Raw genomic sequence first — 27,713 nt, 5'->3', positions numbered from 1 at the left:
CCCCCGTTGTTCCCCCCATTGTTCCCCCATCGCCCCCCCGCGCGCCCCCGTGGCGCCCCCCCGCGGCCGCCGCGCGCCCCCGCTCCCCCGCGCGCGCCGGGGGCGTTCCCGCCCCGCCCCTGCCCATGGCGCCCGCCGGGGGCGGCGCGGAGCCCGGGGAAGCCGCTAGGGGGCGCGCGCGGCCGCCGCGCTCCTCTCACGGCTTTGGTTTTGTGTTTTCAAAATATTTTCTTTTTCCTTCCTCCTTTTATTTTTTTGCATCCCCCGACACGTCTTCTCCCGAAGTCGCTCCCCGCTCTGCCTGCGCCGCCTCCTGTCCATCGCCGCTGCCCAGCTCCTGCCGGGCTCCGCTGCCCGTGAGGAAGAGGCGGCCTCTCCCCGCCATCCCTCCATCCCTCCCTCCCTCCCTCCCTTCCCCGCTCCTCCCGCCGCCCGGGATTCGCCCCGAACCGGGAGGGAGACGGTCCGTGCCCGCTCCTCCTCCTGCTGCTGCTCCTCCTCCTGCAGCGGGGGCCGCATCCTGCTGCCGGGGGGAGGGAATTGATGTGGATACCCAGCGCAGCACCACCATGCAGCCGCCGCCGAGGAAGGTGAGACCCCCGCCCGGCGCCGGGGGCTTGCGCGGAGGGGCCGGGGGCGCTCCCGGGGGGCTGCGGCGCGGGCTGGGGTGGGTTCGGTGTGCGGGGGGGATGCGGGGGTCCGGGAACGCGGGGACGGGGGGGCTGTGCGGTGAGGATGGCTGCAGGAAGGTTTGGAGAGGGAGCGCAAGGGTTGGGAAGGGAGCGGGGGGTGCAGCGGCGAGTTGGGGGCTGGGGGGGCTTGGGCGAGGGTGGCCCTGCAAGGTGGGTGATGGGGAGATGTCGGGGAAAGCAGGGCCGGGATGGGATGGGGCGGGAGTGGGCTCTGCAGGTCGGTCGGGGCGGGGATGGGGCCGCAGTGGTGAGGATGGAGGTGCGGGGGGCAGCGCTCGCTCAGGGACCCCCGTGTCCATCTGCAGGAGGGGACGCGGCGGGCTGGGAGAGGGTCAGCGCTGCATGCAGGCGTCGAGGCTGTGCCGTGCCGGGCTGCCCCCGGCATTTCGGGGGCGCGCCGGTGCCAGCGGCGAGGGGCTGGTTGTCCTGGGGGAAGAAGGTCACGCCTGGAGCTGATCCAGGGGCGCGGACTGTCCCGGCGTGTGCCGGGAGCGCTCCGGGAACACACGGGAGCACACGGGCCGGGGCTGCCGGAATCGTGCGGAGGTTTCACAGCCGGCCCACGTGCGGTGGGAAGGGGCCGCAGCTGCCCCGGGCGGGCTCTGCCGTGGGAAGGGGCCGCAGCTGCCCCGGGCGGGCTCTGCGCTGACCCGCGGGGATGCGGGCGCTGCCGCGCCGGCGGAGGCAGGCAGCGGTGGAAATTCGGGATAAAGGCTGTGCCCGCTGTGGCTTGTCTGGTCCGTGGTGATTTCTGGTGATTTTGGGGGTCGTGCGGCGTGGTCGGGCTGCGGGGAGCAGGGCAGGATGGAGAGGCTGCTCCGGGCAGTTCCATGGGCTGGGGTCCGTGCCTGCTCCATGCCCCTGGTGCTGCCCGCTTCGGGCTGGTCGGGATGCGATGGTTTGCAGCCCCGTGGGGATTTTGGATGCTTCACTGGGATTTCTCCGTGGGGAGAGGAGGTTGCCCAGCTCTCCTGGGGAATAAACCCCTGCAGTAGTGGCCAGAGCATAAACAGGATTCCCTTGTCATGCCCAGAGCAGCCCTGGCAGTCAGCTGCAGTCAAGGTCTCTCCTTGGCTCATCCCTGCCTCCAGCCTCTTATTTTAGGGGCACACTCTGCTTTTGTCAAGCAAATCCGATTTAATTTCAGTTATTTCGATTTTAGTCTGTGTTTGGTGGTTTATTTATTTTACATGTGTGTCGTTCTTTGCCTGTACTATTTCGTTTGAGCTTTTTTCCATCACCTGGCTTGTGTTGTCTGAGTTTATTTATTTTGAGTTGGGCTTTTTAAATACACAGATAAAACCAAAAATGCTGAAAGTTCATGTCAAAAATAGGTGCTTTTCCTGCTTAAAGTCGGGGCATACATGTGATTTATTTATTTTGATGTCATGTGAAAAACTTGTCATTATGTGATGTTGTGATTAAAGGATGCTTGTTGCTGGGGCATGGTTTTCAGAGTTAAAATACAGAAGCTGATGAGATCCAGGTTGGTTGGGTTTTTTGCCTGGCTAATGAAGAAGAGGGTGATGGGTGCCCTCTTCCTCTGAATTTCTCATCCCTCTGCAGTAACAGTTTGGCATTTCAGTCCTTATGAATGCATAATGTGTTCAGAAGAAATTGGTGATCATTTTTTAGGCCAATATGTGGATTCCCTGTGATCACTAGAGGGCTTAAATGCCAAGACCTCTTGTTTTACAAAAAACAAGAACAAAACAATTCCAAGGTTCCCCTTCCAAAATCAAATAATTCCCAGTACCCTGTGCCATTGGGGCCCTCTGCCAGTTACCAAGTGGGTCCCCAAAGTTTTGGAATTTTTGCTGTGCAGGATCACAAGGCTCAGAGGAAAATTACACAAGTATCAAAAATGTAGAGCCAACTATCTGAAGCCTTTTCTAGTTTGTTTGTTTGTTACATGTTAAAATGTGACTTAAGCTACAGAAAATGTAAGTGGTCCTTGGGTTGGTTTGTTTGTTTCCTTGCTGAAATGTGACATAAGTACAGAAAATGTAAGTGGTCCTTGGGTTAGTTTGTTTCTTTGCTAAAATGCGACATGAACTACAGAAAATGTAAGTGGTCCTTGGGTTTGTTTGTTTCTTTTGTAGGTGAAAGTTACACAAGAGCTGAAAAACATTCAGGTTGAGCAGATGACAAAGCTTCAGGCCAAGCATCAGGCAGAATGTGACCTACTGGAAGATATCAGGTAAGGCTACAGAAAATGTTACCAAAATTCCTTTAAGGTCCAGTTTTTGGAAGAACATTTGAGTTACAAAATTCAGGAACTGACGATGGAATTTCCTCTTTGGATTTCCTGCTTTTAGGCTGTTAAAGTTTTGACACAGCTGGAAATTATAACTGGAGCTAACACAATGCAAACCATTTTTTTTTTCTTCTCTTCAATGGGGGAAATGTTAAAAGAAACTCACAAACAACATCCAAAAAGCACTGGTCTTTTCAGCAATATTTATTTACATAATATACTGAGACTTTGATTTACTAGTTGGAAAAGGCTGCTAAAATTACGAAAATATTTTAAAGCCACTGATGATTTATGTCTCACTAGAGATAGCTTTGAAAAGCACTTTCAAGCAGATTGCATTTTTTTACCAGAAAGTTACAAGAAGATATTTGCATGTATAATTTAAAACTCTGCATGGGTTAAAAACAATAGAGAAAATCCACACGACATCAGTTGTGGGGGTTTCATTATTCCTTTTACCTAATTTGGTTTGCTCCTCCTGAAATTCAAGGTTTGCTTTTAACAAAATATGGTAGGAGTGGGTACCTGGCATTATATGAAGGATTAATCATTCCTCTTCCTGTAAAATAATTCAGCAGAAGTCCATTGCTGCCCTGCTCTTTTCAGCAGTAGATAGTCCTCATGTTAATTATTTAAATGAGATTTCCTGCTTGCTTGTTTGTATATGAAATGCAAGTGTTTGGCTTTGACAGATGAGTTCTGTTTGTCTCACTGTCAGTGTCCTCCATAAATCAGAGTGCCAAGGCTGGAGCCTTTTCTCCCCCTTGTTTTTTTGGGTGTTGAAAAGCACTTTTTTTTTTTTTTTTTTTTTAATGGGAAAGATCGCAGCGTTCATTTCCACAGATTAAGATTATTCTAGGGAGTGTGTAACTCACAAATGCTGAGTAATAAGTAACAGACTGATCCAAGGAATTTCCCCCCCTTAGATGGAAACTTATTTTTAGAGCATCTAGGCTGGGTACTGCTGCTCTAGCCTGGGTTTTGTTGGCACTTGCTATTTTTCAGGAGCTTATGATCCCTCCAGTCTGTATTCTGCTGAAAGATGTCATAAGCCTGTGGATACAAACCCAGGAAAACCTGAAAATGCCGGCTTAAAATATTTTCCTTTAATGTAATTTAATTTCTGCAGTTAATTAAATGTCTGAATTTTAATGTTGAGGATTAGGAAGCCGGGTTAATGTGTTTGATTCACTCCCGTGGTCGCCGAGTGTGTTCAGCTCTGGCTGCAGAACTGCAGTGTGGATTTACAGATTGAACATTCTTTCAGTGTGGGGTGATGAGATGGGCTGTGACAGCTCTGCCCTGTCAGTGATTTGTTCAAATATCAGACAGGAGAATCAGAACCAGGGAATGTGGGGTTAAAAGCATTTGCTGAACAAGCCCTGTTCTTGGTGGGTGAGGCAGAAGCCTTTGGATTGGGGAGGGGGAGAGCTCTGGGGGCTCCAGGGTGTTGGTCAAGGTGTGATGCTCCTGTGAGAAGCTGGTGTCAACCTCACCCTGATATCCCCTGTAATTTACAGCTGGATTCAGGATGTGTGGCCACTGTGGTTCTGGAGCATTCCAGAAAGCTGGAACCACACACACAAGGTCTCCTTGTCTCTGCAAGGAAGGTTTGTTTTTATGGAAAGTGTGGAATTTGAGCGGAGTGCCATTTGTTTATCAAGACTCAGAAGAGTTTGGGTCCTTTGGTAGCGTTTTTGGAGCTTTCAGGCACTGCAGGAGCACAGCTTTGCACTCGGATTTCCAGAAACTGAACTGCTGCAATGGCAACAGGAAACACTGAATCAGGGCTTGCAAGCCCGTGATTAAAAATGCATGTCTGAAAAAGTTACTTTATTGTGAATAATTGCTTCATTTGTTGGCGCACAAATGCAAGCATTCAAATCACATTTTTTGTATGGCTTTGGTTGGGTTTGATGTGCAACTAAAGAGAAGTGATAGGAGGAAAAGATCAGAAAGTTCTCCAGCAGAATACATCTATTGTCTGGTGTATTAGCAGATGATTTTTGGCAGTCTACCAGCCCATAAAGCATGCTTGCAGTTCCAGCAGCTTTGATATCTTTGTGCAAAACGGGGCATTCTTGGTCAGGGTTAAGGAATATGTGTGTAACTACCCCTTTTTTTTAATGGCTTTTGACACTATGTAAAATTCTAGTATTTATTTTAAAAACTACCGAATATCCATTTCAGTCTCAGCAAGCTGTGTTGTGTTCTTGTGTGGAAGCTCAGTAGCACTAAAGCTGAAGCCTCTTTCCGTGACTTGACAAGACTCTAGTAAAAAATGTGTTTGAAATGCGTTAGCAAAAAGATTTAAAAATACATTCCTGTGTTTGTAATCTCTGTTTGGCTCCTTGTGTTACATTTCTTCATGCTCAGTGGCTGGGGAATTTGGGGAGCAGGTGATCCAGGATGCTTTTAGGGTCTTTGGCTTACTTTTAGGCATGACATGTGTTTATTTTCTGTAGCTCACTCAAGCTGTCTCATGCCTTTCTGAGGGAGATCTGTGTTGGCATTACTGTAAAAAGGTTGTCATTCTGCCACTGGGATGGAGAAGAAGTTTTTTTCCTTGACAGGTAAATGTAGGGTTTGTTGCTGTGATCCTGAAACCCTTCAACATTTATGGCAAGGAGTCCTTCACTCCATCCACACTGGCTGCTTTTTATTTTTTTGCTGGACTATGAATGGCTGAATTTATCAGAGGTATTAGCAATATTCATGCATTTTATTTTGGTTTTAAGGTTGCCTTATTTGACTGATGCTGGTAAGTCAGTCACAGCCGGGTCTGCAAATGCTCTTGGTTTGCTGGGACACAGGGATGCTTTCCTTTTGTGTGTGTACCAGTGCCTGCAGAATGGTAAAGAACTCTGTGTGATTCACATTTTAATTCAGCTTGGCATTTCTGCGAGGTATTTATGTGCTACAGACTTTATAAACTCATTAAGTGATAATTGCTTTACATTAAACATTATGTCTTGTTTTTTCAAAGGCTCAGGGTCTGCTTTTCCAAAGTGTTGTTATGCCTTTTCAGGTTTTGCTGAGGTATCCTGAAATGTCCTTTTTAAAACTTCTTCATATTTGTGTTTAGCTAGAGAGGATGGAGTTGTATTTAACTTTAGTCTGGATTAAAGATGTGGGGCCAGGGCCAGTGGTCCCAACTCTGCTGCAGCACAGGGTGGGCGAGTTCTGTAAATCAGGAAACCCACCCACCTGAAATCAAACCTTGCCCAGCTTTTCTCCCAAGTTTTTTGATAAATCCAGTCCCTGGTCCAGCGTGGCATGAGAGGGAGGAGGAATGATGAGTACCTGAGGAAGGAGAGGGAAAGCCAAGCTGCTCAACAGCAGCCCAAGTTCACACGGGTTTAAAGTCACTGTGTAACCCCAGCCTGATGCCCTTGCAGAAGGCACAGCTGCTGCTTTGTGAGTTACAGCTCTGGAAAATTCACCTTATTGAAGTCTTAACTCGTTTTGGCTGTCTGGATGTGTTGATCTACGTTGCTTCATCCTTTTAAGTCATTTGAAATGAGATGTAAAGATTGCCTGATTTCTGGCTGAGACAGAGTAACAATACAGTCCTTTCATTTGTTGGCTCCTGTATTTAGTTTTTTCAGTTGGTTTTTTTTTTTCACATTCATAGTTTAAAAGGAATTGCCGAAAGGACAGGCTCACAATCTGCTTGTGCTCCTAACAGGGATGCGAATCTATGTACAAATACTTCCTTCTGTTTTCTTCCCTTTTCTTGTCCAGGCTTCTGCCTCCTGACATTTTCTTTTTGGTAAAGCTGCATTTCTCTGTATCATTCAGTCACTTTCTCCTGCTGCTGCCTTGCTTTTGTGGGGTGACTTTGTGGGTCTCTTCCATCTCAGAATATTTTGTGATTTTCTGTCTTCCACCCTCTCCTCCACAGCTCTGCCTTCTGATGATTTCTTCTCCTTTCCAATTTGTCAACTTCTTTTTTTGGGTTTTTTTTTTTTTCCCAGGTGCTTAATCTCCTCCCTTTCTTTATCCAGTTCTAACCTTGTGCATTTTAATTAGTTCTCTGTTTGAGATTCTTCCTTATTTAATGTTCATCAGAGCTACTGAAGATGTGTGAAGCCAAGTGAGATCTTGTGGTTCTTCCTTACCAATCTGAGCCCTTCCCTGCCTTGGATGCTGGTGCTGGGCTGTCCCTCCTGCAGGTTATGAGGGAAGCAGCAATTCCAGGGCAGGATTTGTGTTTCTGTACCCAGGCTGAGGACAGAGAACTCCTTGGATGCCTCAGCCTGTCATAACAAGCCAGAGCCAGCAGCACAGCTATTTCAAAAAAAGAAAGTAAAAGTATGAATGAATTTACATCCGTAGCCAGCCAGTTCCTGCTCGTTTTAACATGTCATTTTCTGTGCTCAATTATGCTCCGTGCAAGCTTTTGCTGTTGGATATACTTTGTACTCCCTGGTGGAATTTGTGCTCTTGGAATCTGGCTGGCTGTGTTGGCAGCTTCCTGATAAGGTTTATGGCAGCTCTGGGGCTGGGGCTGGGGTAGAGACCAGCAGCAGTTCCAGTTCTAAACACAGCAGATCTACAGGACCCCTTAAAATATTCTGTGTTAGGGCAGAGCCTTGTGGAGCTGTGGAAGGAGGAGCAGATGGAGAATAAAGCTGGAAGATAACACCTATTTACATGTGTAGCCATGTGTATTAGAATTCTGTAAGAGATTCAGAATAATTTGGAGGAATCTCTGCTTTTCCTGCCCCCAGGCACTGTGGTGGTGAGGAGTTTACCTTTCTTCCTCTTCTTTCTGGTCTCCAGCTGCAGGGAATGCAATTTATTTGGATATTCCTGAACCTGGGCTCCAGAGCATGTTTGCCTCTGACTGCTGGGTGCCTGATAAAGCCCCTTGGTAAAAAATTCATCTATCCACAAGCAGGTCCATCTCTTTTTTCCCTTTATCCTGCTGAGAAATGTGTCCTTCCTTTTTCCCTTCAAGGTCATTCCCTGCATTCAGCAGATGCAGTTCTTGCCTCTGGTGTTTGGGGCTTTTTTTTCAGTAGGAGCAGAGTGATTTGCTGTGCTTACAGGTTCTGAAACCTGCAACCTGCCAGATTGGAAAGCAGCAGAAAAAATTTAAAAAATTACCAAAAACAATGTGCAAAATGTGGGGTTTTTTTTCCAGGGTTTGATTCACACTTGAGGCTTTCCTTTATGTGACTGAAATATTTATTTCTTTAAAACTTTCAATTTTCTTATGAGCTGATGACATTTCTTTCCTCCTGGGTTGATCTTTCTCACCCTTAGTGATTATTTGTGACTTTATTTTGTACTTCCATTTCTTTTCCTAGGCTCTGCTAATTAATGGAGGACACATCATTCTTTGCTGTAACATTAAATAAGCAGAAATTTCAGAATTTTTTGAGAAAAGTTAGTGCACTTATTACTGCATAATATTCCATATGAAGATACCACAGAATCTGTGGTCTGGGCACGTTACCTATAATTAGGCAGGGCTTTAATGAGATGCTCACATTCTTGATGGAATTAAAATCTGGTGATGTTTTGACTGGAACTGTTTGAGGGAAGCTTGGAATGTACTTTAAAAAAAGCTGTTGCCTACTGGGTGTGGAAATCCAAGTTCTGAGCAAAAAAAAAGAAGAGTTTTAGTATAAACATGGCCACAGTGTAATGATTCAGGCCTGTCTTGGCACAGTGGAATTGAGAAATGGACCACATTCCTTCTTTTTTGTTTTTTTTAAAACCCTGACAGAAATTAATGCATCTCCTGCTTTAGTATTTCTGAGAACCTTTCAACTGATGAAAGTTAAATAATCAAAAGATGATGATTTTTTAGTTTGCTTTTTTGTAGCAGAGCTAATAGTGTAAAAAAAAAACGCCTAGCAAAGCATTTCTCACATCAGAATGAAAAATATTTTTCCCTTTTATTTTTTTTTCTTTGAGGTTTGCATTTGAATGAGCTTTTTTTTTTTTTTTTTTTCTTAAAGTAATTCCAACACACGCTCTGGAAGTCTGATTTTTAAAGACTTTTAGGAGAACCTGGGCTTGTTCTGTTAAGCTGTGGCTTTAGTGTGAGTTTGTCTTCCAGAACATAACAAGAGCATTTGGGTTCTGAGTATAACTCCCTGCCAAAAGTTGCATTTTCACTTTGACTCATGCCCTGTTTTTAAGAACAGAGTCTTTAGTTAGCAGAAAGTCCTGTGGGTTTGATTTTATTTTTTTTTTCTGCATTTCATCCGAGCATGGCTTTTCCTGGACCTAACTCTTGTTTTTCACCACAATGTTACTTGGCAGAGCTCTGGGGAACCAGCAGCTCTGTAAAGTTGCCCTTGGTACAGATTTTTACAGGGACAATTGCAAAATGTGTATTAAAATATATGGCACAGCGTGGCTAAAGGAACAAACAGCTCTTCCTTTGATCCACTGTTCAAACTCAAGGTGCTGCTTGGGTTTTCCTCCTTCTTCATCACATCACTTTTCCTTTTCATGCCAGACCTTACTGGAGAGCCCTGTGTGTAAGGGGGATTGAAGGCGTTGGGGACATGCCACCAAGGTCAGGGTAAGCTGTGCTGGAAAGAGGAAGAGCATTCCTCCCATTCCAGGCTCTGTCAGTGTGGCCTGGCCTGATTTCCTATGCTGTGTTGTCACAGTCATGGAATATCCTGATGGAATGGCCCCACCAGGATCATCCATCCAGCTCCTGGCCCTGCACTAACACCCCAAACTCCCCCTGAGCATTGTCCAGAGGCTGCTTGGAGTCACTCACCATTCCCTGGGAGCCTGTTCACAGCCTGACCATCCTGGGGGAAAAGCCTCTACCCAGCACCCAGCCTCAACCTTCTCTTCTCTTTAGTTTGGTGCCAAAGGTTTTATTCTGCAGGTTTTGCTGCCTTTGCCAGCATCCCATCAGGAGACCTCAGAAACCTTGTGCCTTTTCAATGCTGGCATCCTAATCGATGGGAATGGGATTATCAAATCCTGCACTGTGTAAATATAATAATAGGAAGAGGTAAAAAGAGAGGTTGTGGGTTTGTTTGGTTGGTTTTTTCCCCAGAAAAGGGCCAATTATATTGGCTGTAGAGAACTTGGTGTCCTTGCTCTTCTTGTCATTCCCACCTGGTCTTTGAGATCAGCTTCTCCTGCTCCCAGTGAACTTTTGACCCAACTAATACCTTATCTTACACATAATGAATTTGGTTTTCAGATGAATATGCATCTGATTTTTAATTTTTTTTTTTTTGCTTAATAAAATCAATGACCTTGTTAAATCATCTTGATTGCTTTCTGCATATGAAAGCACACAGAAAAGGTGTTCTTCATTTTTAGGTTTAAAGACTGGCAGTTGAAAAAAGGGTAAAACCTTATCAAACCTGTGTTGCTCTGGTCAAATGTGTGCAATATAAACTGGTTTATAATGGCTCAATGTGGTGCTTTTCTGACTGGTTTTTATAGTAGGTTTTAAAATTTTAATAACATTTTTCCAAAATATACAGTAGGAATATATTAAGCTGGGGGCTTGTTATTGACTTTAAGCCTGTAAGTATTGGGTTGTGTTTATTTATGGAGTAAATGCAGTATTTCCAATTAAAACTTGAGGAAAGAGAGGGAAAGTATTGAATTAATGGTTGTAAGTCTTGAGCTGTATTTATTTAGGAAGCAAATGGAATATTTCCAATTGAAACGTGAGAAAAAAGTAACTAAAAAATAATCTATTGAAATCTAGATTATTTTTTTTCCTGCGTGCTACTGTAAGCGTGGAGATTCCATTCTCAGACTTGAAAAAAATTATTCATACCCTTCAGAGACGTTCCTTGTAAGAGCCTTTGGAGTTATTTTCAGTTCCTTTCTTTGTGAGAACAGTTTGGGCCAATCCCCAGTGGCTCTGGGAAGGTTGTTCACACTCTGCTCCCTCCTCCCGCGCCGGCCCCACCAAACATCCCTTTAATGACACAGACAAAGTGCACTGCTGTCTAATTTTATGAGCAGAGCTCAGCCATGCAGAAGACTTTCGAAGATTTATGGTGGTAAAGCCACTAAGTATAGTTATTTCTAGCCAGATGCAAGCCAGTGTTAGTGGGGAAAATGTTGGCACTTATGGCCATGTTTAAATACCTACAATCCTGAGCATAAATAAGATTTTTTGAAGGGGCTTTGCTGTGTTCTGTTTGCATTTTTGAAGGAGAGGGAAAAAAAAAAAAAAGGCAAAAAAAACTGAGCAAGCCACAGTTTTTCTTGAGGGCATGATACTCTGAGATGAGCTCAGATCAGAAGTGCCTTTAAAGATCTTTGAATATAAGAATGAATCATAGATTTGTAGAATAGTTTTGGGTGGGAGGAATTTGTTAAAACTCATCCAGTGGCACCCCTTGCCATGGGCAAGGACACCATCCACTGTCCCAGGTTGCTCCAAATCCTGTCCAGCCTGGCCTTGGGCACTGCCAGGGATCCAGGGGCAGCCACAGCCCATCCTCCCAGGGAACAGTTCCTTCCCAAAATCCCATTTCATCCTACCCTCAGGATGGCCCTGTCCTTCCATTGTGTCAGCTGCACTGCTCAGCTTGGTGTCATCTGCAAACTGGGAATTTGAGAAATCACTTAACTGTATAAAAGGTGGAATTGCTCTCCTTTTATTTTAGTGTTTGAGAGCAGCAGAGATGATGGGCTGAAGTTCTTGAAAAATGAAGTAAAATTGACCCCTATTTTTCAGTCTTTCAGCAGGGAGTAAAATGGTTGTAATCTCTTGACATAATTGGGAATTTCTGTCTTGAAACATTGCCATGTGTTAGGCTGCTGAATTTCTGTTAATGTTTGACCTGAAAATCATTGTCTTTCCATCCTGAAGCCAAGCAGAGGCAGAAAAGACAGGCTAGATTGCCTTGTCAATTAAAAAGAATATTCAGAAAAGCAATGATAGGCAGTGTTATCGTGTCTTGCTTTCTAGCAGCTGCTTTTCCTAGTCCTGGTGTGTTCCCAGCCTGGTTTTAGCCTGTCTCATCTCTAAATGTGCTTTGCTCATTTTCAGCTGTGTTGCCACTGGTGAGAAAGGGTGTAGATGGCAGTGGCTTCCCATGTTATTTTAATGTGCTTGTTGTTTATGAAGTTTTCTTTCATGTTAATTGATTTTGTGTGATTGTTTCTAATTATCTCTCTGTGATCTGAGCTGGCTTTGTAAGAGGACAAGTACATATCACTGCCTAGTAACACGTAATAAGAAGGAGGTCATGCTTTTGAATTTGCTCTTTGTCCTCTCATTCTTCCTCTGTTCTTCTCAACTCCGTTCAGCCAGAGTTGTGTGAAGAGAGACAGGGCAGGGAACGCCTGGAGAGGGTCCAGCAGAGGCTACAAAGATGATGAGGGACAGCAGCACCTCCCTTATGGGGAAAGGCTGAGGGAACTGGGCTTTGAATTTCAACAACTTTATTGAACCAACTCCTGTGGCATTGGTTTAAGGTGGTAAACTTAAGGTACTTCACTGTACCAATACCAGGATGCTCTTTAAAAGTAGATTTTACTCCAGGGCACACCTCAAAAGACTGTCTCATCCAACCCTGGCTGAAGTTACCTCACATCTGTATCCTGAAAACCTCCACAGTGGGAACTCTGCACATCTCTTGGGAGGTTGTTCCAGAGACTGATGCTCTCCTTCTAAAACATGGGAATTTGGGAGCAAAAGATTCAAGGCTCATGATTTGATTTCCTCTCGATCTCTGAGCAGTTCCATCTTTTCTCTGCAGTTAAAAGAACATCGGTTCTCTGTGAAGCAGACATTAGTATTTTCGGGGTACTTGTACAAATGGTGTCTTTGGGATTGTTAGTGGGAGTTGCAGCTATTCCTTGTATCCCACATTTCCCACCCAGTAACAGAATTTCTGCAGTTGCAGTAAGACTGGTTTGTTCCTCCTTCTTAGCTCTTTTCCGTGTGCTTCAAATCAAAGCAAAAGCTCAGAATTGTAACAGTGTGGGAGGTGTTGAGTCTCTCGAATCACTATAAATAGTGGCAGACTTGGGAAAGCTTGGGAAGATTCTTTGGGAATCTCACTTTTTTCCCTCTGTGATGTACAGGCTTTCAGGGGAGCATCTGCCTAGAACCTCCTGATTTGGCTGAATGTATGCAGAGCTTGAGTGATGTGCATTATGTTCAAATAGGTTAAAAATGCAAACAAACTTTTTCTAGACATTGTTAGTCCGCATTTGTATTAATTGATGTGAAAGCAGATTGTAGTTAATTGCTATGAGCTAATCAGCTGCATAGAAAACAAAGAAGGCCCTATATTCTAGCTTTTCAAAGCATTTGAAGCTTAGGCTTTTCTGCTGAGGAGGTGAACATAATCTTTGTGATTACAGGAGTTTTTCATTTGGAAATACGCAGAAGCTTGTTTGTAGTATCCAAGGAGTGGTTGAAGTTGGTGCTGCAGTCTGCCTGTTGTCAGCAAAAAGTGGCTGAACTTGATCAGAGGAGTGAATCCTCTGTTTGTCTGCTGGGCAAACACTCAAGAAATAGTTTTAAAAAGCTGCGTAAAGACTTCATTCATCCTCTAACGTGTCACTGATAAAAACGTCCTGTAATTCTTTGTCTGCACGTGTTCCTGTGTGCTCCCTCTCCCTTCAGTGAGAGGCTGCTCTTCCTTCTCGTCCTGGCGAGGAGGAGCGAGGGGCTGTTTCTGTCCCCAAACCCAGCGAGGGGCTGTTTCTGTCCCCAAACCCAGCGAGGGGCTGTGCTGTCCCCAGACCCAGCGAGGGGCTGTTTCTGTCCCCAAACCCAGCGAGGGGCTGTTTCTGTCCCCAAACCCAGCGAGGGGCTGTGCTGTCCCCAAACTCAGCGAGGGGCTGTTTCTGTCCCCAGACCCAGCGAGGGGCTGTTTCTGTCCCCAAACCCAGCGAGGGGCTGTTTCTGTCCCCAGACCCCGGGTGGCTGTTTCTGTCCCCAGACCCCGGGTGGCTGTTTCTGTCCCCAGACCCCGGGTGGCTGTGCTGTCCCCAGACCCCGGGTGGCTGTGCTGTCTCCAGACCCCGGGTGGCTGTTTCTGTCCCCAGACCCCGGGTGGCTGTGCTGTCCCCAGACCCCGGGTGGCTGTGCTGTCTCCAGACCCCGGGTGGCTGTTTCTGTCCCCAGACCCCGGGTGGCTGTGCTGTCCCCAGACCCCTCCTGGCTGTGCTGTCCCCAGACCCCGGGTGGCTGTGCTGTCCCCAGACCCCGCCTGGCTGTGCTGTCCCCAGACCCCGGGTGGCTGTTTCTGTCCCCAGACCCCGGGTGGCTGTGCTGTCCCCAGACCCCTCCTGTCTGTGCTGTCCCCAGACCCCTCCTGTCTGTGCTGTCCCCAGACCCCTCCTGTCTGTGCTGTCCCCAGACCCCCGGGTGGCTGTGCTGTCCCCAGACCCCTCCTGGCTGTTTCTGTCCCCAGACCCCTCCTGGCTGTTTCTGTCCCCAGACCCCTCCTGGCTGTTTCTGTCCCCAGACCCCGGGTGGCTGTGCTGTCCCCAGACCCCTCCTGTCTGTGCTGTCCCCAGACCCCTCCTGGCTGTGCTGTCCCCAGACCCCTCCTGGCTGTGCTGTCCCCAGACCCCTCCTGTCTGTGCTGTCCCCAGACCCCGGGTGGCTGTGCTGTCCCCAGACCCCTCCTGTCTGTGCTGTCCCCAGACCCCTCCTGGCTGTGCTGTCCCCAGACCCCGGGTGGCTGTTTCTGTCCCCAGACCCCTCCTGTCTGTGCTGTCCCCAGACCCCTCCTGGCTGTGCTGTCCCCAGACCCCGGGTGGCTGTTTCTGTCCCCAGACCCCTCCTGGCTGTGCTGTCCCCAGACCCCGGGTGGCTGTTTCTGTCCCCAGACCCCTCCTGGCTGTGCTGTCCCCAGACCCCTCCTGGCTGTGCTGTCCCCAGACCCCTCCTGGCTGTGCTGTCCCCAGACCCCTCCTGTCTGTGCTGTCCCCAGACCCCTCCTGGCTGTGCAGCCGTTCCCGGCTGCGGAGGCTCGGCCGTGTCCCAGCCCTGCCATTCCAGCGGGGCTCTGCTGGGCTCAGCCGCTCTTTGTTCCCCAGGTTGGGCTGGTGTTCCAAGCACCCCGGCCCGGTTTGTGAATGCCTCGAGCTTTGATGTGCCCCGAGAGGTTCCTGTGCCTGCTGGGGCTGCTTTGATGTTCTCTGCTCGCGGGCTGCCAGCTCCTTCTGCTGGAGGTGCGGTCAGAGCTGCTGTCCGCTTGAGAACCAAGTCCTCACCTCTGCACACACCCAAACACTTCTTTACTCTCAGGGAGCAAATGGAGCTCTCTGCTGGAAGAGTTTGTCTGTTGTAGTTGTGATTTTTTTTTTTTTTTTTTTTTTTGCTCTAAATTTAGCAGGTTAGCTCGATGCTGTGCCAGGGGAGGGCTGAGCCCTTCTGTTGACACAGCTCGCTGGATGTTTGAAATGCCTTTTGCCTTCTCTGCACCCAGCTGTGCTGCTGAACCGGCAGCCCAGAGGAAAGGCTGGGAGAATTGGGGTTGTTCAGCCTGGAAAAGAGAAGCTTTGGGGTGAGCTCATTGCCTCTCCCAGGACTTGAAAGGAGCCCATAGGAAAGATGGAGAGGGACTTGAGACGAGGGCAAGGGGCATGATTTCAGAATGCTAAAGAGCAGGGGTAGTTGGGTTTTGGGAGGCAAGTTCTTCCCTGGGAGGGTGGGCAGCCCTGGCACAGGCTGCCCCTGGATCCCTGGAACTGTCTAAGGCCAGGCTGGATGGGGCTTGGAGCAACCTGGGATGAGGAAAGGTATCCCTGCCTATGGCAGGGGGTGGCACTAATAATATTTCAAGTCTTTTCCCACCCAAACCATGCTGTGAGCCTCTGATTCTATGATAAACCATTATTGAAAGCCCTGCTCTGGTTTTACTGGAGCTCAGGAAAAATGCTTTTAACTGCATTCTACTCCTATAGGTGCTTGCAGCAGGCAGTGGTGCTGCAGGTAGTAAGCAAGATCAATGTTCTTACCAGTGGCAAGAAGACAGGATGACTCAGCTCCTTTCAGTTATCTTTTCCATATCTTTTTTTCATTGGCAATAGACTTTTCTCCTTTTGGGAAAAAGTTTGTAAGGAATATTCATGTTCAAGGAATGACTGGACATGGCACTTGGTGATGCCAAGGTAGTGATCAGTCAAAACTTGGACCAGTTGATCTCAGAGGTGTTTTCTAACCTAAATGGTTCTGTTGATTCTGACATATATCTACAGATAGATTTTAGAAATTGTGCCACATGCTTTCAGTGAGCATTTTAGTGACTTGAAAAATAACAGTACATCTACTGTACTCTTCTAAAACAGGGTGATTGTGCTCTGAGGAAAAAAAAAAACATTGTAGTAATTATTATTACCTGTAGAATCCATTAAAACACAGGATTTGACTTACATCAGTGTTAATGACAATGAAACCTTGTGAAGGGCATCATTTAAAATTGAAGTGCTTGTATTAAGACTGTAGGGAAAGAAAGGAGAGAAGTCTTTGTAATAAACCTGGGTGGCACTGTCAAGATTCCTAAAATGTGACAGATGAGTAAAGTAAGAACTCCAAGGTGGTTGTTGCCTGCTGCAAAACCTTTTGCAGATCTAGGATGAAATAAGAAGCATGACTGATGAAATGTGTCTTGGCTTCTTGCTGTTAAGCAAATGGGGATCAAAGAAACTCCTCATATTCCTGTTTTCTAAAAGCTCCTGGCAGACAGTCTGAATTACAGCATCCTAGGTTGGTTTGGTTTTTTTTGATAAAAGGGAAATGCCTTGGATATGATGAATCATGTTTGGGGAAGCTATAGAAAAGTACCCTTGTATTTGTCTAAATTGAATCTCTTCCTAATGCTTGCTTAGTTTCCCATTTTAAAACAAAAAAACTCATTAGTAATCATTTTAAATACACTTAAGCTCTGAAACCAATCCTTGTATTTGTTGTGAATGTTAATGCCATAAAGAGGGCACGCTTTTATTTTGAAAAGGCTGAATGAAATGCTCACACTCACCAGCAGCTTTCTGGCGCTTCTTTGTTGTTTTCGTTTTTATTCTGCTGAAGGAAAAACCATTGTTTTAGCATTGTTTTGTGTCTGGGTGTCATGTTCCTCTGATCACATGTTGGACTGCTAATACTTCTCTGAGACAAATTGCTGAAAACATTGGCTATGTTTGAGGTTGCAAGAATTCTCTATATATAGTGACAGAATTGATTTTTTTGGCTCTGTTGCTAGTGGCAACTCATCCTAATCCCAAACTGTACAGTAATGTGATTTATGGGGAGTACATTGCTCGCTAGTGAATGCTGTCTGGAATTTTTTTTTCTCTGTGCATTGCTACAGGGGCACTGTTCAGGCACAAGGTGCAAATATTTTCGATTAGAACATTTTAAATTACAGATAAAATCGTAGCTCACAAATGCATTTGGGGAAAAAGCTGCTTTGCTGTTGTTGATAGATTTATAAAGGAAAAATTTCTCATTAATTGGGAGCTCATGCTGATAAAATTCACAACTGTCTCCTGTTTAAGGCCCAATTTGCTTGTGGGTACTCTCACACCAAGAATTTTGCATGTGTGTTAAGATTTTTTGTTTAAATGAAATATATTTTGCCAAACATTAAAAAGTTTCAGTTAGAAATGTTGCCAAGATATGTTACATATCTTCTGTGTTCTGTATGTTGCAAAGAGCACTTAAAATTGGCCTGTGCCGGTTGCAATTGACCTCTAAATGTCCTGCTTAAAATTGGGTCTCTATAACACTTTGTGTGGGGAAGTTTTAGGTTTGAAGAGCATCAGTTAAACTGCTGTGAGTAAGAAATGCCCTCTTGAAAATCCAGATGGGCTTTTTTGGAAGGGACATTTTGCAACAGTGGGAAATCATTCCTGGTTGGTCATCAAGGTCTTTTCCCACCCTTTTGTAGGTGGATGCTGGCAGGACAGGCAGGAGACTGCTTTTGTCACAAAGATATTATGCCCAACTTTGTTTCCTTGATTATATAGCTTGCTGTATCATATTGGTTGAAATATTTCCAGCTTTAATACCTCTGTTTGTGTTCAGGAGAATTTTCCTTCCGTGTACTTTTGTCTTAGCTGAGGATAAGGGAAGATTTAAAGGGTAGACAAATGGTAGCAAAGCTGTCAGAGCTGATTAGTTTGAGGTGTGAAATGAGCAGGCTTCTAATTGCAGGGCAGAGATACAGAGTCCAGTGCAGTTGTGAGTTACTGTAAATCCTCCGTGTAGCAGAAGGATGGAGCAGGGCTCCTCAGGGTGGTAAAATGCTCTGTAGTAGCTGAATCAGCAAGAGATTACTGTGTGCTTGGCTATAAAAGGGATGGGGTGGGTATTGTAGCTCCTGTTTGCTGGGGAAAGACTGGTAAAAAATGGTGAGATGCTTGTAGAAGGGAATTTGTGAAGGAGAGAAGAGCTGTGCTGTGGTACAGGATGTTTGAGCTGCCAGTTACTCCCTTTCTGCAGGGATTCACGAAGCTCTATTTGGAAGAGCTATTTAAAGAGGAGACACTACAGAGTATATACATTAAAGTCAAGTTTAAAACAAGGCTAGTCTTCTATTTCTTTTGTGCTTGCCAGAGTGCACTGAGGTGAGCAGAAAGGGAGGCTGGCTTGCCAGCGAGCTGCAGGAAGGAGAGCTGAATCCCTTGACTCAGCAAGCAAGGAGTTTCCTGATGTTACAAATATTTGTGCTTCACGAGTTGTGCAGATGCCCTTCACAGGGCTGCTGAGATCAGGCAGACCTCAGGTGGCTCCACAGGCAGGAAATGTCACTGGCTCCTCTTGCTGGGTCAGAGACCTTCTGTGTGGCAGGAATTGAGGCTGTGGGTGAGCAGGGATGCTCTGGGAATGGGAGCAGCAAGGCATCTCCTGGTGGGCTCTAGGGAACTACTCAGCAGTTTTATTTCCCCCACTCAACCTTTTCTGGGGAAACCTTTCCCTTTATTGATGTCTAGGAAAACCTAAACACGTAATTTGGAAAGAAGAGCCATTTCTCTGATATAGAAATATGCTCATCAGCAAGAGCTGGGAGAAGAATTCCACATGTGTATTGATGTGATGTAATGTGGGAGGCAGCAAGTTGAACTGGAGGCCAGGCAAATAAAGCCAGCCCAAAATCCAAGCAGCAAAACAATATTTGAACAGTGCAGTTAAATTCCCAACACAGTACAGTAACTTCTCGTGGAGTTTATTTAATAGGTGGTGCAAAGTCTTCAGCAGGAAAGGCAACAGTGGCATTGCTGATATTATTCAAACCTGACATGGAACTTTTGCTCCTTGATAAAAATGCTGCTGAATGCTTCCTATTTCTAAGCAATAACATAAACCTGGCAGGTGACAGCATGCATATAAAAGAGTCATCTTTCTAGGAAGGGATCTGTTCCATTCAGGTGATATAAAACCATTGAACAAAAGAGAGCTTGTAATTTTTAGAACCAAACATAAAGGTTGTGATTTGCTGTAATGTGACCTCTGGTGATTTTTTTCCTAAAGTGGCTGAAAAGGAGCATAAAGTATTCTGTGCAAGTGGAGACTCTGGTTTTAAATGAAACAGAAGTGACTTTCTCCTTGCTTACAAACTTCTTAATTTCTGCAGTTACCTTTATGCAAGAGCAAAGGCATAAGATGAACTCTTAGAGTCGGCACTGGTTTTACTGAAATGTGGGGATGTTTAAATCAAAATACAATACCAGAAAAAAAAAAAATACAGTTAGCCAGAAAGTAATTGGAGGCACTTGGATTCCTTGGTGAGTTGTCCTTGCTGATGATTTTGTTGTGGTCTGACAGTACAGAGAGTTGAATAAAGGAGTTAATTCTTTCACGTGAGGTAACTGAGGTGAAACTTTGCTTGCCACGCTTTGTCAGAGGTGAAATTTTTGATGTATAAATAAAAAATATTATTTGTGGAGTTGAGGGATCAGTGTTGGAGGAGTCTTGTTGAGAAAAGGGAAAGCCAGGATACAAAAATCCCTGAATTTGGAGTCTTGGGTACTTTGTGACAAGGTGGACAGGGGGAGTGGATGTGGACTAAAAAGAGAGTAGGTTTAGATTAAATATCAGCAGGAAGGGTATTAAGAGGAATTCCCTGTGAGGGTGGGCAGGGCTGGCACAGGTGCCCAGAGCAGCTGTGGCTGCCCTGGATCCCTGGCAGTGCCCAAGGCCAGGTGAACAGGGCTTGGGGCAGCCTGGGGTAGTGGAAGGTGTCCCTGCCCATGATGAGATGGGGAATGAGATGTTCTGGAAGGTCCCCTCTGACCATAACCATTCTGGGATTCTGTGAAGTGTGTTTCAGATTTTAATAACCATGCTTTCTGCAGCCTGTGTACAGATAACTTCAGAAATAGTGGTGTTCTGAAAAATAATTTACCCTTCAGATGCTCAGAATTTTATGCAAATCTTCTAAAACATTTCTGTAGTTGTAATTCTGTTTAGTAAAGAGAAAAACCACAAAGAGGAGCTTATTACATGCAGTGTTTGAGAGTCTTGTCGTGATGAATAATTCCTGTAGATTCATTATTGCTGCAGGTATGTTGTCTTTGTCTCTGCTGGACACGGGGAGGGAATATTAATGCAGTGTGTCCCTGAATACGCTGGTGTTCCTGGAGTCCCTCATTAGCCATGCAGCTGCTGCTGTGTTATCTTATCTCAGCATTTATTGCCAACCTCTGCCCTGAAAGGAGCCACAAGAATGATTTGTTGGCTGGAGTGTTTGCCTTTCAGTTGTGCCTTTGTTAGTGACACACCTGTCCTTAAATTAAAAACCAGGTAATGGCAGTTGTTTGCTTGTACAGTGTTGATTTATTGTGGTGCATTTTTCATGTTGCTGGGGGAAAGTGAGAGGAGGCATCCATTTTAAAGTACTGAATTAAACCAGTTGAGGACATTAGCATTCCTTAACCTGTTTTCCTTCAAGGGGAGGCAAAACGTTTTGGCCCATTCCTTCCTCCCAAGTATTTCAGGATTGCTCTCCTTTGGATTTTGTGGTGGGAGCTGGCATTCCAAAGGGTATTTTAATTCAGTGCCATGGTCTGGGAAAGGAGAGGGAACAGCCTCAGGCTGGGCCAGGTTGGACATCAGCAGGAATTTCTTCATGGAGATGATTGTCAAGCATTGGCAGGGGCCCCCAGGGAGGTTTGGAGTGCCCATCCCTGGAGGTGTCCAAGGAATTCCTGGATGTGGCACTCAGTGCTCTGGGCTGGGGACAAGGTGGGGTTTGGGCACAGCTTGGACTCAGTGATCCCTGGAGGTTTTTCCAGCATTAATGATTCTATGACTTGGCAAGATAAATGCCATCATCCCTTCTTCCTTCATCTTCCCCCAGCTTTTATTGCTGAGTGTGCTCTGGGGTCATTTGGGGTCATCTGTCCTGACTGGGTCCTTTCCCAGTTTCTTACACACTCACAGCCTGCTCACTAATGGGAACAGTTTCCCCAGAGCAGCTGTGGCTGCCCCTGGATCCCTGGAAGTGTCCAAGGCCAGGCTGGACTGGGCTTGGAGCAGCCTGGGACAGTGGAAGGTGTCCTGCCCATGGCAGGGGCTGGAACAAGATTATCACTGAGGTCCCTCCTGACCCAAGCCATCCTTGGTGTGAGGAGCAGGAAAGGCTTTGAGCTGTGTAAGCACTGCTCAGCTTTAACAGGAACATCCCTGAGTTATCTGTGCCTGGAACTTCGTGTTCTCAGCACAAATCCCAGGCACAGCCCCATCCCAGCTTCTGAGCAGAGAATTAACCAAGCCCAGCACTGTGAGTGAACTGGACAGGGCAGGACTTTGAGCTCAGTGGGACTCCAGAGGTGCAGTGGGACAGTCACCTGTCACCTTGGAAAGGTCCTGGCAGTCGGGAGAGCTCCCTGAGCACTGCAGAAAGGCAAATGCTGGACCCATTTTCAAACACCACTGCAAGGAGGATCTGGGGAACAGCAGCTGCTCATCTTTACCTTAATTCATGGGAAAATTACGCAGCAAAACCTCCTGGAAACCATTTTTGAGGCTTTTCTTCCATTCCTTGAAGGGGCATAAAGGTGATTTGGAGCAGCCAGCATGGACTCCCAAGGGCAGAGGGTGCTTGCCTTTTGGGAAAGCTGGCAGTGCACGTGTTGTATGGGATGGCTCCAGTGAGACCTTTGACACAGTCCTGTGGCACCTTTACAGCCACTCTGGGGACACATGGACTGAGAGCTGGTGGAAAACTGGCTGTGCTTCCCAGGCCTGAGTGGTGGGGAGCAGTGGCAGATGCTGCTGGCAGCTGGGAATCCCTCAGAGGTGGATGGACCAGTGCTGATCCCTGCCTTCAGTCAGCACCTGGATGGTGGGATGGGGCTGTTAAACTGGGAGGGAACATGGATAGGCTGGAGGCAGGGCTGTGTCCAGGGTGGCCCTGGGCTTGGGGACGGGCTGGCAAGAACCTCTGGAAGCTCAACAAAGGCAAATGCCAAGTTGAGGCATTCCAGCCTTGAGCAGCAGGCCAGGCTGGCACTCCAGGCTGGAATTCCAGTGCCCTCCTGGACAGAAACACTTCACTGCATGTCTTCACTGTTGAAGAGATTGGTCAGCAGTGATTCGTGGGCAGTAATTCCTAAATGCCATCTTTATCCTGCCAGCAGTAATGCACTATACTGATTTATTCTCTTTGCCACACTAAAAATCATTCAAAACCGTTTAAAGTCTGGGATGCTTTGAAAAGAGGGCAAGAAAGAATAAATACAAAGAAATTCAACAATATTTGGGGTTGATTCAAGCTGATGGAGTGGTTTTTGTCACTGGGACAAAACCAGCTGCTCCCCTTTTTCTTTTTTTTTTTACTTTTCTTCTTTATGATGAGACCTGTCTTCATGTTTTTAATGGAGTATTTTGGAGTGAGTATATACTTAAAAAAACCAGGATAGTATTACTTTGGAGATGATTGCACACTGAGTGTGTGTGCTCCCAAGCACAAGTTGTAAAGTCATAATTTTCCACTGGTGTGTGTTCTAGCTGTCAGGAATTATCCACAGTCTACTTTCTGGGAAGCTGGAAATTTTTGGGTATTTCAAAATTCACTGATTCATCTTCTTGAGTGTTGGTGGATTGAGTCAGGTTTAACCCAGGTGCAATGTGCTCTGCAATTCTTAGGGAGGTTTACTTCAGGAATTTCTGATGGGGTGAATTAATTTCAGGTCAAGGTCAGTCAAAAGGTGAGTTTTTTTAGCCTGATGTTTTTGGATGTTTTGGGTGTGATACTAGTTTATCCTTTTTCTGAGGCTTTGTGTTAATTGTAAGGATTTAAAAAATTTATTAAAATTTCCAAATTATTTGTCTGAATGTTCATACCCCAAAAAAACCCCACAAACACAAACTTCTGGTGTCAGGTGAGCTGTGCAATTTTCCAGTTAATACCTTGGGTTTTTGATCATTATCATCATCTTGTTCCAAATGGGATTCAGGCCTTGCCTGGTTTGTTGTTGAATTCCTCAGCCTTGGAATAGAGATACTTTCAATACTGTTGCAAATTTAGCCTCTTCTTTTATTCAAGAGCCCTGAACATGAAGTGTATGTTTACGTTTTTGCATAGCTCTGCATGGAATTAAATTTTTATACAGTGACTAATTCACTTTCTGGTTTTCAGGGTGTCACTGGGTTTAACTTTCTGCTGTGCAACCTGGGACTTTGATCTTCAGATTTGTACAAGTGCACAATATTGGCAGTTGTGGCACTGTCTTATGAAACACTAATGCATATTTTAATGTTCTTATATTGATTTTTCATGAAGGTGTGAGCTTTACACATCTCTGGCCCAAGTGGACATCCATGAAATAATTAAGACCATCTGTTTCTCCTGTTTCCCTGTAGGAAAACTTAATGAAATATGATTCTCCACTGACCTGACTCTTTAATTCACATTGTTATGATCTTCTACAGTGAGAATATAAAAAGATACCTCAATATTTCGTAGCATCTGTTACCTTTAATGGATATGAGTGATGGAAATAGATGCCAGTAGTTGAAATTTGGGGCTGGGAATTTGCAGTGAGAACTCAGCATTAGACAAGGTGGCATTAGAAAAGTGAGAATGGCAGGAAGAGAAATTTTCTTTCTCCTGCTCTCTTAGAATTCCCTGGTCTCACAGCCTGGGCAAAAATGGGGAAAAGGGAACAAATTCATTGAATTAACAATTGCATTGACAGGATAAATAAGGTGTTCAGGAATTACTCTCCACAAGCTAAGATGCCTTTTTGAGGAGTGCAGTTCTGGCTTTTCCCACACTTAGTTAATGGTTACTCTGAGAAAAAGATGTGCCTAGTTGTAAAAAACCACAAAGTAATATTCCTGCTTTTTTGCAGACTCACTTATTCATGTATTAAAAAGTTACCAGTAGTTAGAGAACATTTTATTACTTCACAGGAACAAATGTTTCCTTATATGAATGGATTTGAAAGTCCATCCTGAAGGACAGTAAGGTTAAGACTATCCCAACTTTGCACATAAAATCTGGATACACACATCAGAGTTTTCACACTGCCCAAGTGAAGGAACTATGATGCACTTATTAGTCAGACTTCTCTTTTTCCCCTGCTCAAAATAATTTCCTCCTGGGAAATGTGTTGACTTCAGTCTCCTCTTTCATCATGTTTTGCAGTGCATTCATAGTTGTCATAGAAGGGTTGCTGTGTGAACTGTCCCAAGGTTAAAAGCAGCTTTGTGTTGGGGCAGGGGAGGGGAGCTCCAAGGAATGCTGATCCCCACAGCCTTTCCTGCTCATCTTTGCAGCACAACAAATTCAATATTGCCAGCACACAGCTTCATACCCAGGGCTGGTGAAATTCAGCCCTGATTCTATTAGTTAGCTGAGAATTGGAAAATAACTTTGTTTGCCTAAAGTATTCCCAGATTTATGTTCCAAAGGCTGTTGCTCGTTTTTTTTCTACCCTTCCAATATTGATAACACATTGCAGTTATTCCTTACAGTTGTTTGTGCAGTCCTTTATGCTTCTGATAGAAAAATGAGTCTTTTCAGAGGAACTTTGGGGTTTCTAGGTGTTTGCTAAACTGACTGGGATATTGGATTTTGGAACAGGAGGTCTGAAAAAAACAAAAAGTATTATAATATCAGCTGGAATACTTGGAATGCTTTACAAAGGCAAATCATTCACAGGCATCTCAGCCAACTTCACTTGTTCCCATGGAGGTGTTTCATATGGGGGACACACAGCCCTTGGAACCCACCTGGGCTGCACCAGGGGGATTTGGGAAGTTTCACTGATGGGGCTGGAGCATGGCCACATCTATTGGGCTGGGAAGAATTCTAAGCCATTTAAGCATTTAAACTTTGGTTTTACATCCCCTTGGCTAAGCTGAACCTGCAGCATGTGGATACTCTTCATGGATGATCTGGAGTAGACAGGAATGAAAGGAGCCTGTCCAGAGCTCCTTTTTAATGAGTTAACTAAATTAGAGGATGTTCCTGAGGTGTGGGGGTTTTTTTATTGGCATGTCACCAGAATTACTGTGTAACTAATTTAAATATAATTAGATTTTTGTTGTGCCTATGGTGCAGCCTTAGGCTGAGTAGTTTGTGGTATAGGTTAAACAAAATAACTCTGCTCAAAATAAGTCTGAAGAAAATTAAGTGAGTCTGTCTAGATACATAAAGCCAAATCCTGTTCACTGCTCCCAAATTCCTCCTGTGGCTGTGCTGCTGGAAAGCTGATGAAGAAAATGCTATTTATGCCTGGGAACTGAGTAGTTCTGGGAGCTGAGTTTGCCCAATAAAACTTGGAAATTCAGCCATCACATATATGGAGTCCACACATGGTCATTGCTGGGCTACTGATGTGCATTTGTCAAACCATTTCCCTTTTTTGTTGCTTTTTCACTCTGCAGACTGCCAAGCAGAAGCTCCTTTTAAAGCAAATTATTGAATTTGTAGAGTTTTGCTCTGTGTTAATGGATTTTGACTGAATTATTGAATTTGGAGTGTTTTGCTTAATATTCTAATGGAATTTCTTTGGTGTTCTTTCAGAGCATTCAGTCAGAAAAGAGCTGCAATTGAGAAAGAATATGCACAGGTAAGTTCTGGAATGATTTTGATGGCTGTGGCATTGTTCTGTTGGGATAATTTGTAAATGAGCAAAATACCATGGTGTATGTTTTTTTAATCTATTTTTCCCCTAAGTTACTTACTATAAAAATGAGTTGAAGTTCTGAATCATTTTGGTCTATGCAGGACTTAGGCCCATTCTGCATTTTCATGTATTTTGACTTGAGGAAGTTCTCGAGTACAGAAAACATTTTTAACATTTTTTTCCCCAATTGTTATAAAATCAAACTCTATGTGGTTTTCTCAGAAGTCAGTGTGAAACTTGAGTGAAAGGTAAAATCAGGTCAATTAGAGGGAGAGGAAATGTTCTGGCTTACTCGATCCAAAATAAATTTAAATTCACATTCTTCAGTAAGAGCAGCTTCCCATTCATCTGAAATAAAAGCGGATTTGGCTTCATGCTTGTGATAGGGAGTGGAGTGAATTTTGATTTGTTTGTGAGAAAAGAGGGAGGATTGCTTTTTCTCCCCTGGTCCAAAATTAGAAAGCATCTAATAAGGGGCAGCTGCCTGTTTAATTTACAGTAAAGGCTCTTGGAGCTTAAGTCCAAGTCCAACAGATTAAAAACACATTAATTTATTTTAAAATAGATTAAAGGTGGAATAAAATCCAAGGGAGTGAGCTGGTGGAGCTCAGTGTGCCATAAATCCAGCTGGAGATGTGGAGTGTGAGAGCACAGGCTGTCACTGGGCTGCTCCAGGTGCAGTTTGTGGGCTGTCACTGGACATGCTCCCAGTCCTCATCATCCTCATCTGGGGGTGCATCACCCCCACATACACCCAGAAATGTGTTCTGGGGCTGGGCTTCACTGCCTGTGATGGATGGGTGTCTAGTGCTGGATTTGCTGCATGTCTTCTCAGCCTGAAGCTCACCTGGAAACCCTTCCTAAGTCACCTGGAATCTGTGCTGAATGCAGCCCACTCACTGACAACAGTGCCATAAGTTGTTGGTGCTCTCATTCTTTCTCCAGATACGAATTTATCTTGGCAAGTATCAATTTCATTGGCAGCTGAACTGAATTGGATTAAATACCTGAATTTTTTCAATGAAAGCTGTGCTTAAAAATATGTATTCTTGAGTGGTTTTTTTTTAACTGATGTAGAAAATTTGCCATCAGTTCTTAGTACATTCATCCATTAGACACTGCGAATGTCTTTCAGGTGCAGAGACACAACAGTCACTGCATTTAGGGAATAGTCTTGATAAGCTGGAAAAATAATTACACTCTGCACTTTGGAAAGCTCAGACTTAACAACTGAGGCTTTCAGCTCCTTGGATTTACTCCCCCCTCCAGCTTTGCAGCAATGCAGCTGCAGCATTTGAGATTCACTGAATGGCTGTTTATATGAATGAAGTCTTGTGGGATCACTTCCTTGGATTGCTGATAGTGCACAGCTCCACAACAATGCTGGATGCTTCTTCAAGGGCTTCTAAAAGGATTCCTGTTTTGGAGGTGGTCATAAAATTTCACACAAAGACTTCTGGGGAGAGAAGTTGTGCTCCAAATAAATGGGAAGCCACATTCATCAGCATGAGGATATTCCTTTTGAACCAGTTATAAAGGGAGCTGGAAATGCTCAGTAGTTTATGAAGCCAGATTTCTAAACCTTTTCACAGATTCTCTCCAAATGCCTCTTGTCACCTGAGGGAATTTGGAATATTCTGACATCTGACTTTTTTTTGGCAAGTTAGAAGCAGTGGAAGGGTGGCCAGTGAAAATAAGTTTCC

At 45.1% G+C, this 27,713-nt stretch overlaps 1 protein-coding gene across 2 annotated transcripts in view; it reads left to right on the top strand.

Annotated features, from left to right (window-relative positions):
- The first annotated feature begins 371 nt into the window (after positions 1-371).
- FCHSD2 (FCH and double SH3 domains 2) overlaps positions 372-27,713 on the top strand; it is a 114,783-nt gene continuing 87,441 nt past the window's right edge. Inside the window, exons 1-3 of one of the 2 annotated variants that reach the window (XM_079321409.1) lie at positions 372-590; positions 2,795-2,892; positions 25,908-25,953. In XM_079321409.1, coding sequence (XP_079177535.1) covers positions 570-590; positions 2,795-2,892; positions 25,908-25,953 — 165 coding nt within the window. In that variant the 5' untranslated portion in view covers positions 372-569. The remainder of the gene's footprint in view (positions 591-2,794; positions 2,893-25,907; positions 25,954-27,713) is intronic. The other variant, XM_079321408.1, reaches the window with a different exon arrangement.

Source organism: Erithacus rubecula, assembly GCF_903797595.1.
Source record: "Erithacus rubecula genome assembly, chromosome: 1".
Lineage (NCBI taxonomy): Eukaryota > Metazoa > Chordata > Aves > Passeriformes > Muscicapidae > Erithacus > Erithacus rubecula.
Note: the sequence above shows the minus strand (reverse complement) of the source record. Positions and strands in the feature narration are given on the sequence as shown.